Source organism: Mycena indigotica, assembly GCF_014461135.1.
Source record: "Mycena indigotica strain 171206Taipei chromosome Unknown Mind.scaff0006, whole genome shotgun sequence".
Lineage (NCBI taxonomy): Eukaryota > Fungi > Basidiomycota > Agaricomycetes > Agaricales > Mycenaceae > Mycena > Mycena indigotica.
Genome location: NW_023503005.1, coordinates 169,521 through 183,247, shown reverse-complemented (window position 1 = coordinate 183,247; position 13,727 = coordinate 169,521). Strand labels below are relative to the sequence as shown.

Sequence of the window (13,727 nt, the reverse complement as noted above, 5' to 3'; positions counted from 1 at the left end):
TCACGTGCACGCGGAGATTCAGATGTGCAAGAGATGCTTGGTATTGCAAACAAATAAGCTTCAGTACGATAGCAGCTTGGATATTAGCAGTAAGTTGTACAACAGTTCATTAAGCATTTGTATCAGCAAGGAAACGTAAGGGTGCATAAGATGTTTGGCATTAACCCAAGTCCGAAAATCATGATAGTCCTTGCTAATGTGTCCAAGTTCAATTGCAGTTAAAGTAGTTGCCTTGAATGACTGCTGGGCAGCCGGATTGATCTAAAAGAACTGTGAGCGATAGCGTTGCGTGGAAGTATTCTCGTCACCTCGGTCGAGTGGACATTCAGACGGGTCGTCGCAGCATTTAATGCAAGCTCGTCGAACATCAGGCTCAACAAGCTCGACGTAATGTTTATATCTGCCGCATTCGAGTGAGGAAATGGGCAAATATGGAAGAGCGAGATATTACCCTAGGCAGACGGATCCTCGCGGGTTTCCTTGTCCACCGTCACCTCCACTAGAATCGTATTGACCTCCACCATCGTTAGGGTTCAGACGATCGAGAGTTTCAGGTCGGATACATCCAGTTACTGAGCCAGCCATTAGTCCTCTTGGAAGGCGGGATGAAATCGTATAACACACGCTGTGCAAAGCGACCACCATTCCTTCCGTATCCAGTCTTGAATTCGACATTGCTCCAGAAGTTGGAGGGAAGTGTGCCTTGCAAGGAAGAGTACTTCCCCGCCGGAGAGCAATATGTTTTCATGCCCCCAGGGTGCTCACTGTCGCCAATGTTGGTGTGGGGGTCCCGAGGCATGATCATGCTGTGATAGCGTTGAGGGAGAATGGCGCATGACTGCCAGTTCACGCACCAATGCAAGTTTGCGTCAGTAACATAGACGATGTTGTCGTCAGCAGCGCGCTTCTCAAATCCATCGGTATGGAGGCCAGAAGGTGAAGCCAGGGCAAACGCCGCGAGAGTCAAGAGAATCGTCAGAGAGGAACGCATGCTGAAGAGATCCTTGAAGGGCCTGGAAAATGGTTAGAGGTGTAGTGCCTTTTTTATACGAAGACGCCAACACCCTTGCCGGCCAACGGTGCCCGCCTCATCGGACCATACATCGAGCCAATGATAGAGGCGCTGTCACGGTTAGGATCGACCTCGGCTTGTGGCGAGTTGAAGCCTAGGCTCCAATGGTGCTCCGGCCTGATCAACGTTTCAAGATGGGAAATCATGGCTTATTCGAGTCGATTCAAGGTTGTGAGAGGAGGAGGACTGCTTCAACCGAGAGTGTTGACTGGTCAGCTCGTCCTGCAATCGTCTTGGCTGTTCATTTCAATGATAAGATCCTTGAATGACAGTCGGCCTGAGTCGGGATAGTTAGCGAGATTAGCACAACGCCAAGAAGACCCTGAAACCCACCTAACACTGAAATTGGTCAGGCTTCCGGGGACTGGGGTTCTACAAGGCTTCTGTTTCCCGAGCAGTAATGCCACCAGTCGTATCAAGGCCGTCCTGTATCTTGGACCGTCGGGGTCGTTGAACCGACAAATCAGGACATGTCACCACGGTCAGAGTGTGACATGTCCCATTTCCTTCTCAGAAGTTTCCATCGTCCTTGAATTCAAAGTTCACTTCACATCCTAAACACTTCCAATTCGCCTTTTCGTGCTGCGCACAAACTCAAGCTTCCCCATGGACCGTTCGCAATCCCTTCCTGATCTCACCGGCGAGCTCGTCGACAGTGGCTCACTCGAAATGCTCTCCATTCTGGGCACTGGAGCTTATGGCCAGGTCTACAAAGCACTCGATACCTCCTCGCCACCGGACCAACCTCGATTTTATGCCGTCAAATGTATGCGTCGACACGAACACAAGTCGCGGGCAGACCGCATCCAGCGCAACGAGCTGAGACTGCACAAGATGGCCAGTAGCGGAGCAAAAGTCATCGCCCTTCATCGTGTCTTCGCCAGCGAGGAGCTTACCTTCGCCGTTTTGGACTATATTCCTGGTGGCGACTTTTTCACTGCACTTGTCGACCGCGAAATCTTCCGCTACAAGCCTCTTCTCATCAAACAAGTCTTCCACGAAATCCTCGATGCTGTTGATTTCCTTCACCGCAATAGTATCTACCACCGTGACCTCAAGCCTGAAAACATTCTCTGCGACGAATCGGGACTCAATATTCGACTCGCCGACTTCGGGCTCGCCACACAAATAGACTTTTCGAATGAGTTTGGGTGTGGCTCGAGGTTTTACATGAGTCCTGGTGCGTTGTTGGCGTTACAAGTTTCTCCATCTTTAATATCTTCTTCTTCAGAGTCGTTGGACCGCACGAACCCCAAAGGATGTTATTCTGCACGATCAAGCGACTTGTGGGCCCTCAGCGTCATCTTCACCAACCTCATTTCTGGCCGCCATCCGTGGTCTTGCGCGCAAATGGTGGACCCAAACTACGCCAAGTTCCGTGGCAACAACAATCATCTCTTTCGAGTATTGAAGCTCACCCGTGAAGCAAATGCACTCCTCAAGCGCTGTTTCGAAGAGGACCCGAGACGCAGGCCGACAATTGCTCAAATGAGATCTTCAGTGGACGAAATACCACGCTTCTCGGTCAACGATGAACTTCCGTCAGCTACCACTGTCGACGAACAAGCAACTCCACGCGCCACCCAAACTGCAGTCATGGAAAGCGCCCCAGTCATGGCGTTCACCGCCTACAATGTTTCTTGCTCTTCATCTGCGTCTTCGTCGTTCTCGTTTGTGACAAAAAGGATGTCGCAAGTTTCGGAGGATATCATGACAAGTACTGAGCCTGAATCAAGTCCTCCAACAACGCCGTCTTCCTCTTTTTCTTCAGAGATGCCCAGTCCACTGTCTCCATCGAGCTCAGTGTCAAATGCGGCCATCAAGGCCAAGCTTCAGCCAACGCCAAGGGCGGGATGTCGGGTCGGTGAGGAATGAGGAACGCGAACTTTTTTTACTCTTTATAATCGGGCCTGGACGCCGTTTCGTTGTTTATTTTACGCACCAGCTACACGTCATATCCTTATCGGACACAATCTATGTACCCTTTCAAGTCGTATCAGAGATCAGATGTGGATAGCAGTACCATTTCTTTCGAAGACAAACCCTGTCTCTGGTCTTTCATTATGAAGCCCTGATTTGGGATTGTACTGTGGAGTGGGCATGTTTCGCTGGATCAGTGTGACCGAAAGTCGCAAGCCGTTGGCGACCTCGGCTGCAAGTTGCGCAGAGAAGTCTTTGCTGTACATGTTGCTTCGTACGATGGTGAAGTCGGCACAGACAAGCGCGGTCATTGAGCTGTCTGTGGGGTTGCAGCGATAGCGGAGGAAGTCTACGAGGGTGTGGTCGGAGCAGGCGGAAATCACGTAGAGACGGAAGCGTTGGAGGCGCGGGCAGAGGGGTATTGGCAGCATGAACTGATGGAGGAACTTTGCGTCGCGCTTGGGCCCAATGAAGTCTGCGTCTGATTCTTGGTTCTGGTTTGCGTCGTAAGGCTCGCCCCCAATGGACAGCTCCTCGAGTGTGGGAAGCGCTGCGAGTGCCTTGACCAGGTCGTCCGTCTTCAGTGTGTTCTCGGTGAGGTGAAGAGCGGTTATAGCTCTAGGCTCGAGCCAGGTGAGATCGTTGGCAAGGCCCAAGACTCCCAGCGCATGGAGGCGGGGGAAATGGGCACGCTGTAGGAGATCTGTCCAATTCGCGGGGGTGAAACTTTCGATGGCGAGGGCTATCAGCCGAGGAAAGGAAAGTGTCGTTGGGATTGGCGGCAAAATCACCGTTTCGGCATGTCCGGACGAAAACGCAAAGGCCTCCAGCGCCGAGCACATCTCGAGAATGGCCAGCGGAAAGGTGACAGACGACGCTATGCCATATGTGTACGGGGTATCAAGCGACACATGGCGGAGCTTGGCCCAAGGAATGAATGGGGGTAGAAGGTGCGTATATCCATCCAAAGAGAGAGTAAGAAGACTTTCTGTCCCGAGAAGCAGAAGAGGGTTGGATGTTGATGCCTCAACATCTCCCACGTGCGACCAGGTGCGATTTCCCTCTGAGAAGGAAATATGGCGCAGCTTTGGCACACTCTCTGCCGTGAGGGACGAAATAAAGGGCACTTTTGAGAGGTCAATTTTGTCTAACAAGCGCAGGGATTCCCAGCGGTGAGCCTCAGAACTGAGGACGCGAAGAAGTTCATCCCCATGTGTCGTATGCCTCCATCCAGGCCCCAGATGAGGCGGAGACATGGAAGCGTGTGCCAAGGTCACTGTGAGTGATAGTGGGGCAGCAGCGGACCGTTGAAGCCAAGTAGTCAGAATTCCAACGAGGTCCTCTGCCCGCGACTCGTCTCTCGGAATTGCAAGATGAATGGATGCCCAAAGACGGGGTGTTGTAAGAGCAATGTCCCGCCACAGTCGACAAACTTGGGCAAGCAAAAGCGGCCCTTCCTCAGGCACAATTGCAGTATCTCGATGCGCGGGAAGCGTCGCAAGGAAGATAGCGCGGAGGACATCATCCGGGACTCTCCGCATTGGCGAAAGGAGCACCCGATGGTCTTCCACAAGCTGCTTTTGTTTCTCAAGTCGCGTCTTGGCCGCCGCAAGCGAAGTCTGGATGCGAATAAACTCCGTCTCCAATGTTCCAAGTTCCGGCTCTGAGAGGGAAATGAAGGCGTTGATAAGCTCAATTTGAGCCGGGGATGGAATCGAATTGGTGCGCAGAAGATCTGGAACTGGAGAAATGCTCATAGTTTCTGGCAGAAGCTGGCCCTGTCACGGCGCCGTCACATCGAAATCATCAGTCGTACTCGGAGTCCTTCGGCTAGGGCAATGCGAGTCTGGTTTGTGAGGAAGTGTACCGGTCCATCATTTTCCAGTGGTAAACGATACGATCTTCCTGGACCGGCACACTTCTGAAGAGCAAGGACCCGGACAGGCTTTTTTTGTGACCATAGCACGTGACGAGACTCTCAGGCCGATCGTCATCATCGTTTTGTTGTCTTTTTTCTCATGGCACGGCTTCACCCATTGCTCCGTGTTGAAAATGTTGAAAAGCTGCCCTTCCGGCTCCGGGTATGCGTGACAGACCGGTCTACCGCTTCTGACAGAGTTGTCGATAGCTCCACGCAAAGAGGGCACTTGTTCCAGAGCGGACAACCGCAGGTGTCGAGGCGGCCGCCAATGTCCTCAAAAACATCAACGAGGCCGACCGTGCGCCATTCATCCCCGTCTTCTATACCATTCTCCGCTCCATCCGTATTCCCTCTGTTGACGAACTGGCTGCTGAATGGATAAGCGGCATTGAACACGCTTGGCATGCTCTCTACGCGGTGTGCTTCCTGGTGGAAATGACCGAGCTTCCAGACTCCCACGACCTTTACGCGGCACTGTGGGTCTGTGTATGGCCATGGGTCTGTTTCTTCCAAGATCAATTCGACCTTCGACCTGAGTGTCGTTCCTTTTTCAAAGCGAGCCTCCTCCAGAACTTCATCATCTTCAGCTCTCACCTGAGCCTCACATTGGAGAGCCACAGTCTGATGCTAATGACACCAGGCTTTCGAACGATTATCGCGGCAGCATGGTGTAACACCATGTTAACTGGCGGGCCAACGCCAAGAGACGATGAGGGCGAGAAGGGCCGGTTGGCTCGCGTGTTCAGTATCATTTTCGTGCATTTCCTCTCGGAAAGCGCTTTCCCCGCGCCGAACGCCTTGCAGGAAATAATAGAAGGCACGGGGGGCACAGTTCACTCCCTCGGGTCAATGCTTTCCGAATATATGAAGACTGTCGCAAGCGTCGATAAACTAGCTATCCACCCTCAACACACCGAAAGCCTTCTGATGTTTCTAGACTGGACAGACAACATCGGCGAACTGGAGCCAAAACCGATGATTAGTTCTCCCAGTTCTATCACTCTCGTCGCCGTCCAAGAAGGGCTGATCGATCATGTTGTTGATACTCTCTGCCTCTTCATCACGTCTGGGATACAGTCAGAGGCTCACGTAGAGCATCCAAGACTCGTTGAAATCACATCTCGGGCTTTTTGGTTAATCGTTAGAGTCAGTATGCTTAGTCCTGGGCTCTATGGGGCGTCGCAAAAGACTCTTGGGTCTCGTCTCCTTCGCATTCTAGCCCTTTGTGCGCGCCATCTGAGCGACATTGACGAGCTGCAAGCCTCCGTGGCCCGCATTCTTCGCACTTTCATGTTGCCCATGCTGCTTGACGTTTATGCCATCCAACATCTGCCAGAAGAACTGGCTCACGCGAAGCAACTTGTCGCAGAAGCTGAGCTGGCGAGTAATGACAGCGAGCTGTGGAAGAGGTTTTTTGACGTCGCGGAGGACCGGTTGTCTGCCATGCAACTATTCGATCTATCGGCAACCTCAAAGATATGCGGGAATCTTTTGGTGCTTGTCTTTTCGTTATCTGGACCTTGAAGCTGACTGTCAAAAAGTGTCATTTGGTGGCTAATCGGACGCAGTTTAGACGGTGTCAAGAATGCAAAGACGCCTGGTATTGCTCTACCGACTGCCAACGTGAAGACTGGAAACTGCACAAGAAACTTTGCCGTCACGGTGGAGGACGATCGCTTGGGCTTGGTATATTTTCTTTGAAGTCTACTTATGTATGTGCTTCTCACGGACAAGCACTAGCGACACATGGCTTCCGTCAACGTTGCTACATGCGAGACCTGCTTGACCGCGAATATCAGCACCACAAGTCTATCATCTACGAGAAGTACTTTGACTTGATGCTGAAGAATCCACGAATCAATCTGGCGCGAGTCGTTGTGCACTTTAATTTCAATTCTATTCGAAGTGATGACAGCGTAGAAGTGACGGTCAAAGAGCGCGGCTTGGAAAACACACAGGTCGACGAGTGGACTTCTTCTGCATGTGAACATCTCAACCGTCGTGCAGAGCGTGCTGAAGCATCGAATACGTCTTTTCAGCTTCATCAGGTCCACCTGCCCTATTTGTTGCGCGGCGGCGGTGTTTCAGGCTGGTCGAATAGACTGACCGTCGTTCCGTTGCGAGGGAATGACCGAGGGACATCGGCTTTTCGCGCAGCATTTGACGACATTCTTGGTAGTTTTGGAGGCTCTCAAATCGAGTTGGGTGAAGATCTAGATCCGGAAGACGTTAAAATCATAAAGCAGCGATTTGTAGAGCGTATCTTGGAAGAAAAGAAGGCTGTAGTTGAGCTGCATTGAGCTCAAAGATGTACATACGTGGTATTCCAATGTAAAACTGGCTTGAAGAAATGATCTGGCTCGACACCAATTTATGTAAAATGCTTCGACTACGTGGCTTCCTGATAGGTAGAAGAGGAGGAGCATTACCACTAATCAAGTCCCGCACGCGTTTGCACCTACTGATAGCTTGTTAGCACGACATATTGTTTCCGTTGACTGTGAAAAAGTGAGACATCGACAGAGGCTCTTTCAATTGTCATTTGTTACACGCAGATTACTGGTAGGTAAGTACAAGCCATTGGAATGTCAAATTCACTGCCACTGAGCACCGAACAACGGCATATACTCAACCCAGGTGACATCTGCTGGCGCCTTGAGCTCCCATTCCGCCTCCAAAACCGCCTTGTTGCCTGGTTCGACATTCCAGCCCCATTCAATACGGCCCTCCTTCTCGCCTGGCTTCCCGTCAGCGCCAGCCCCCCAGCGAACCGTCAAGCCACTCAGGCTCGCACTATCGACCTTGACAACTTGCCCATCCTTCGCATCTGCCAGACCAGCAGGCTTGTGCAGCAAGACCTTGGCTCTGGTGTCGTCGCTGGTAGGCACGATATCCCGAACGACAAGATCGGTCAGGGCGAAAGGGTGCTTGTTATGGATGGTGATTTTCGTAGTATACGTCGTGCTGTTGAGCGATTCCGCGAACGAGCCAGAATCGAGCTTTTTGGTCTTGGAGCTGCGCGAATATGTGACTTTGGCGGCAGCATCGTCCCCGAGCGTGCATGCAAAGGTGTCTCCAGTAGCGATTTCCTGCGAAGAAATGTAAGTGGATGATGTCCGACAAAATATTTTCGCCTACATTGATGGAGGTCTTGGAAACGAAGCTATCATTGAGAACCACAGTAACTGGGCCAGGCAGCAGACGATACTCGCTCGTATTTTTCACGTTGCATTGCAGATAGACACGAGCATCAATTCTGGGGGTACAAATGTGCTTGATTTTGGCTTCGAATGGGAGGACGGCAACAGCGACTTGATGGGCCGTTCCATCGCTCGGAACGGTGGTAGTTCCTTCAACAGCATAAGAAACAGCGAGAGGAGTTTCAGTGACGATCGTCGTTGGACCCGCTTGAGCACCAGGAATAGCGATTTCCTCAAACTCCTCGGTTATCTCGGAGTCGTGGAGACTGGTGGATGCGAGTTGTGATGCAAGTACTGCTGGTGCAGCGGGGGCTGCCCCTCCAAAAAGACCACCAGCGTTTGCTGGTTGGGTGCTTCCAAACAGACCGCCAGTCGTAGCCGGCTGTGTGCTGCCGAAAAGACCGCCAGTCGTGGCCGATTGTGTGCTTCCGAAAAGACCGCCAGTCGTGGCCGATTGTGTGCTTCCGAAAAGCCCACCTGTCGGTGCGCTACCAAACAGCCCACTTGCTGGCTGCGTGGTTTGTGTGATGCCAAAACTAAAAGATCTTCTTCATTTACGAGTTGCATAGACGCTGCAAAAACTGACCTTTGTCCCTGATCAGAGGACCCTCCAGTGGTTTGCTGAGCGGATGCAGTACTTGTGCCGCTTCCAAAAAGACTATGATGTTTTGTGTCAATAGCGGAATGTGGGATTGATTGCAGCGGACCTTTGCGAAGGGGTTCCAAACAGAGCATTGCTGCCCCTATTTCCGTTGAAGGCCGCAGGAATAAGACCTGCGGGAGTTTTATGGACGTTGCTGATGCCTGGGACTTGAGGTGGTTGGTTTGGAGCACCGAAAATGGGGCCGGCGTTGTTGTTCTTCTGGGTGAAGAATAACCCCCGATTCTGAGGGCGAATCTTGATTGGACTGAGGTAGGGGATGTTGCGGACCATGGTGGAGGCATCGACGGTGCTCAATGTCAGGGCGGTATCGCTCCAATCTTCGCCGGTGCTTTGGGTAATTCGAGCGCGATAATGCAGCGTGACGGCTGACGAAGGTTTTCCGTTGTCGGTGGAGGCGTGAAGTTCGTAGGTGCTGGACCAGGATGCGCTGCTGACGACTACCAGAATTTAGTAGAGGGACAAGGACAGAAAACGCACACGCACTGTAGGTCAACTTGAGCTCGACACTCACAGGAACATCAGTCCCAACCACCACGGTCACTAAACCCGTCGCATCCCCCTTTTTGACCGCCTGTTTCTCCAGCTCTTGCTCTAGTTGACGGTCAATGTCGGCAATCTTCTCGTCGATCTCTGCAACTGCCACCAGATTCCGCTTGCCCGACTCAACAAAGCTTTGCAGGAATACCCCCATCTGAGATGGAGAGACATGCTCGCCCTTGAGGGTTTTCGCGTAGGAAACGAGCAAATCTGACTCGTAGTCGTAGACCCGTTTCTCGCCCTGCAACGCTGTCTTCTGAACGCGAAGTTGTTGAATAGCTTCTGTGGGTTTGGTGCCTGGTGTTTTGTTGCGCGTCGTACACACGACGTCGAATAACCTAGCTTCCCCAAGACCGGAAACTCGGACAGAATGAGTGTCAATGCAACTCGGCAACTCAGTAATGTCGATTTTGGTGTTTCCGGACTTGTGACGGAGAGAAGAAAATGGTATTGATGTTTAATAACAATGATGCATAGTAAAGCTATAGCTACCTGGAGCTTGAGAGGGAATACACGCACGACTTCAGCTCGAGACGATTTGTAGACTGTCACCGCTTTGATTGCTGGGAAGAGATGAGCGAGTCGACAGCAAGAACGAATAAGTCCTACGATGTTCGGTGGCTGAAAGCTTGAAAGACGCCATTGTAAGAGCGCTAGCCCTGCAGAGGTGCTCCTTTATAGAAGTGACGGTGCCGAATAACAGCAGGAGTCAAGCAGGAGTCAAGCAGGAGTCAAGTAGGAATCTAAGTGAGTCACGCTTCACGTGATCATCAGTCGTCACCCTTCTTGTCTTCAGTCCTCTGTGTTGGCGACGAGAAGTGGCGAAATGGCCTGTTTTATTTCTCGGGAATCCAGTCGCATTGACGATACATACTAGCTAGCAAGTGTGTCGCGCTGAGGATTGAGAATCTGGGGCCCCGCATCAACCCCACCATGTGGAATAGATCGTGTGGTTACCATATTTCTTGGCGTGTTATCCTTACATTTTCAGTCTCAAGTTAGGGTTGGAGTTCGATACACCACCTTACACGACTTTTTCGGCGGTGCCTCGAGATTCACAACTCTCAATGCCGGAAAATTGCAGTGTTTCAAGCCCGATTATAAAGTCGAATGCAAGACGAGCCATATTCGCGTTGTTCATGTGACACCATGACGTGTTATCGGGCTCGTAAGCTGCTCCGAACCCTTTGCTCATGAACTAAGCTTACAGTCTTTTATAGAAATGGCTGGGAAATGGCAGGGTTTTGTGTACCTCTTTCGCTATGCGCGCTCAACGGTGAATCTCTTTTCCTGGACTTGGATAAGTAAATGAGTAGACCAACAGCAAAGCACATGAACAACCGTAATACAGTTGTACGTCTCACCCTTGAGGTCAAGAGGTGTCAAATTCGGGCGTCCAGCCTATGCGAGATCAAACGTAAATTTGATTGGCAGCTCCGGCGCACCGCCATCCATCGCCGGCTCACCACACCAGTTACCTATTGAAGCAACCAAAAATATGTGAGTTAGTCCAAATTATGGACATTTTGACTGTTCAACCACTAGTGCTGGGCTTTTGTCTCCTCCAATAGGTTATTCAAACAATGTCATTTCTGGTTGAGCTCCGGACCGCCTCCGGTGGCCCCAAATCAAGCCTGCCGGTCCCGGCCGCCATCAACTTTACGTTTGATCTCGCATAGGCTGGACGCCCGAATTTGACACCTCTTGCTTGAGGTCACCATGTGTCTCAACGGGATCGGCTACCTTCCATCAAAGTTGGTCTCATTTTAGGTCAGTGCAGGTGAGTCGCGGTACCATTCCTTTCCTCCTCCGTCATGGTCCGCCTCCTTCCCTCCTTCCTAGTCCTCGCTGCCGCAGTCCACAATGCTGTCGCTCAATCGCAGTATCTTCTTGGGTTGGGAATCGCTGACATCACGGGCCCTGGTATGTTTACTGTCTATTTCTGGCGACCCCTTTACTGATTGAAACGGAAAAAAGTTGTGGAGACGAACATGGTGCGCTATCCTCTTGGTTTTTCCGCTTATGTTCTCATTCTTCTCTTATAGATGGGCTACGCTAGTCTACCTCAAACCGACAGCGGACTTCACCAGCGGCAACGGGCTCGCGCTTTCATCATCGGAGAGACCGGAAACACGACTAACCGAGTGGTGTTCATTAATGCTGATATTGCGATGGGTGACACGGGCATTCGACGAGCTATACTGGCCAAACTTGCCTCCAAATATGGGTCATTATATACCGCCACAAACTTCGCGCTTTCGAGCACACATCAACACAGTGGCGTTGGGGGTTACCTCGAGAATTTACTCCCCCAACTTACCGCTCTGGGCTTCGTGAAGCAAAGCTACGACGCGATTGTTCAGGGTGTTGTGCTTGCTGTTGACCGTGCCCATGCTTCCCTTAAGCCCGGCACACTGGGCGTTGGGAACACGACCGTCGTCGGTGGAAATCGCAACCGCAGTCCGACCGCATATCTGGCCAACCCTCAGGCCGAACGAGACTCATACGTCAACGAAGGCGGCGACCAAGACACGTCAATGAGTCTGCTCAGCTTTGGAGCTGACCGGGGCTTCCTCTCTTTCTTCCCAGTACATGGGACCAGCATTTACGAGAACAACACGCTCGTTAGTACAGACAACAAGGGCATGGCAGCTTATTTATACGAAGGTCAGTCACTAGCATTACCATCTTCTTACATTCACTCTCGTTTCAGCCTCTGTCGAGCCGAACGCAATGCCTGGACAGCAAACATTCGTCGCTGGATTCGCTCAGGCTAATGTTGGAGACACTAGTCCAAACACGTCCGTTCATGTTGTTCTTCGTTTCCGACTCTGATTTATATTAGCCTCGGCGCTTTCTGCGAGTCGCCTGGTAAACCTTACGATGGCCAGCCTTGTCAAGCCAACTCTTCTACTTGTGGCGGTACCGCTGAGCAATGTCACGGCCGTGGTCCTGGATTTAATCTTGACTCGTATGGATTCCACTCCAACATGATGATTGCGCAGACCCAAGCAGACGCGGCCAAGGTCATCATGAACAAGCAACTCTCGTCTGTTGCGGGGACTGTCCGCAGCGTTCACATTCACCTTAACATGGCCAATCACACGTTCACTCTTCCCAATGGCAGCAAAGCTTCAACTTGCCCTCCCGCTATGGGTTACTCGTTTGCAGGAGGAACCACGTATGGACCTTTTTTTCGATTTTGGGCAGTATTGCTTATGCTAGAGCTAGTGATGGTCCTGGAGCTCTGGATTTCATTCAAGGCGACAACGCGACAACGCAAAATCCTTTATGGGAAATTGTCAAGGGCTTTGTCACCCCGCTTCCTAACGCTGCTCAGAGAGCATGCCATGCACCAAAACCAATCTTGCTCAACACTGTAGGGAATCATGTTCTGCTTCGTCAATTAATGTGCTTATTCACCTTCCAGGGCTACGCCACTTTCCCTTACACTTGGTCCCCCAGCACCGTGGATATCCAGTTACTGAAGGTCGGTAACTTCGTCATGGTCATTGTCCCTGGCAAGTCGTTGAAATCCTTTGAATGCACTTGCTAATTGTCTTTTAGGTGAGCTTACGACTATGGCTGGTCGTCGTCTGAGGAACGCTGTTCGCTCCGCCCTCATTTCCAACAAGATTATCGACAACAGCGCTTATGTTGTCGTTGCGGGTCCTGCCAATACTTACGGACACTATATCACAACCCGTGAAGAGTATGCTATCCAACGCTACGAGGGTGCCTCAACGATCTATGGGCCAAACACTCTTGATGCATATATTGACAAATATACCTCCCTTGTTCCTTTCCTTGCCGACTCCCCGACAGGGAAGCCTGCCTCGGACGCTGCCCCACCAGAACTACAATCCTCTGCCATCTCTCTCCAAACCGGCGTCGTTTTCGATGCCGCCCCTATCGGACAGAGTTTCGGGCAGGTTTTGGTCGATGTCGCAACCAACAGGTCCTACACTGCTGGACAAACCGTCTCTGCCCAGTTCGTCGGTGCCAACCCACGAAACAACCTTCGTTTGGAGGAGACTTTCATGAGCGTCGAGCAACAGACGGGCGGTAGCTGGAAAGCGGTCCGTTCTGACTCGCATCCCTCGACGACCTTCCAATGGCTTCGCATCAACACGATTCTCGCTACCAGCACCGTTACTCTCAACTGGACCATCGAGGCTGGGACGCCGGGTGAGTGTTCTTGTTGTTTCCGCAACGCAAAACTGACGGAAAGGTAGCTGGTACCTATCGCCTCAAGTACTTTGGCGACTCTAAGCCGTTCATCGGCTCGATATCCGCCTTCACGGGCACGTCGTCAAGCTTCACAGTGGCATGAGGGAGTTGATGGGACAAAACAATGCAGTATACCGCTCTATTTTGGGACTCTGGGCACAAGTAATACTCATCAACACACAC

The 13,727-nt window shown here is 51.5% G+C and overlaps 6 protein-coding genes across 6 annotated transcripts; 3 read left to right on the top strand and 3 right to left on the bottom strand.

The window, feature by feature from the left end:
* Positions 1-208: 208 nt before the first annotated feature.
* MIND_00658500 (Allergen protein) lies at positions 209-991 on the bottom strand (the record flags this gene model as incomplete). The annotated part of the gene is made up of 5 exons (XM_037363311.1): positions 209-261; positions 309-400; positions 452-572; positions 625-806; positions 855-991. 5 exons carry the CDS (start codon positions 989-991, stop codon positions 209-211), a joined length of 585 nt encoding a protein of 194 aa, XP_037218955.1.
* Positions 992-1,678: 687 nt separating this feature from the next.
* Positions 1,679-2,947, top strand: MIND_00658400 (Protein kinase domain-containing protein; the record flags this gene model as incomplete). Its single annotated transcript, XM_037363310.1, has 2 exons — positions 1,679-2,252; positions 2,304-2,947. The coding sequence occupies 2 exons, from the start codon at positions 1,679-1,681 to the stop codon at positions 2,945-2,947; spliced, it is 1,218 nt and encodes a 405-aa protein (XP_037218954.1).
* A 128-nt stretch (positions 2,948-3,075) lies between these two features.
* MIND_00658300 (F-box domain-containing protein) lies at positions 3,076-4,749 on the bottom strand (the record flags this gene model as incomplete). The annotated part of the gene is made up of 1 exon (XM_037363309.1): positions 3,076-4,749. One exon carries the CDS (start codon positions 4,747-4,749, stop codon positions 3,076-3,078), a length of 1,674 nt encoding a protein of 557 aa, XP_037218953.1.
* Positions 4,750-5,010: 261 nt separating this feature from the next.
* Positions 5,011-7,213, top strand: MIND_00658200 (MYND-type domain-containing protein; the record flags this gene model as incomplete). The annotated part of the gene is made up of 4 exons (XM_037363308.1): positions 5,011-5,073; positions 5,121-6,407; positions 6,455-6,599; positions 6,654-7,213. 4 exons carry the CDS (start codon positions 5,011-5,013, stop codon positions 7,211-7,213), a joined length of 2,055 nt encoding a protein of 684 aa, XP_037218952.1.
* A 294-nt stretch (positions 7,214-7,507) lies between these two features.
* On the bottom strand, positions 7,508-9,957 carry MIND_00658100 (uncharacterized protein; the record flags this gene model as incomplete). Its single annotated transcript, XM_037363307.1, has 7 exons — positions 7,508-8,002; positions 8,052-8,649; positions 8,700-8,771; positions 8,821-9,214; positions 9,261-9,738; positions 9,807-9,877; positions 9,924-9,957. 7 exons carry the CDS (start codon positions 9,955-9,957, stop codon positions 7,508-7,510), a joined length of 2,142 nt encoding a protein of 713 aa, XP_037218951.1.
* Positions 9,958-11,128: 1,171 nt separating this feature from the next.
* Positions 11,129-13,647, top strand: MIND_00658000 (Neutral ceramidase; the record flags this gene model as incomplete). The annotated part of the gene is made up of 9 exons (XM_037363306.1): positions 11,129-11,237; positions 11,292-11,308; positions 11,360-11,981; positions 12,028-12,115; positions 12,160-12,495; positions 12,546-12,693; positions 12,745-12,808; positions 12,882-13,502; positions 13,550-13,647. The coding sequence occupies 9 exons, from the start codon at positions 11,129-11,131 to the stop codon at positions 13,645-13,647; spliced, it is 2,103 nt and encodes a 700-aa protein (XP_037218950.1).
* Positions 13,648-13,727: the final 80 nt, after the last annotated feature.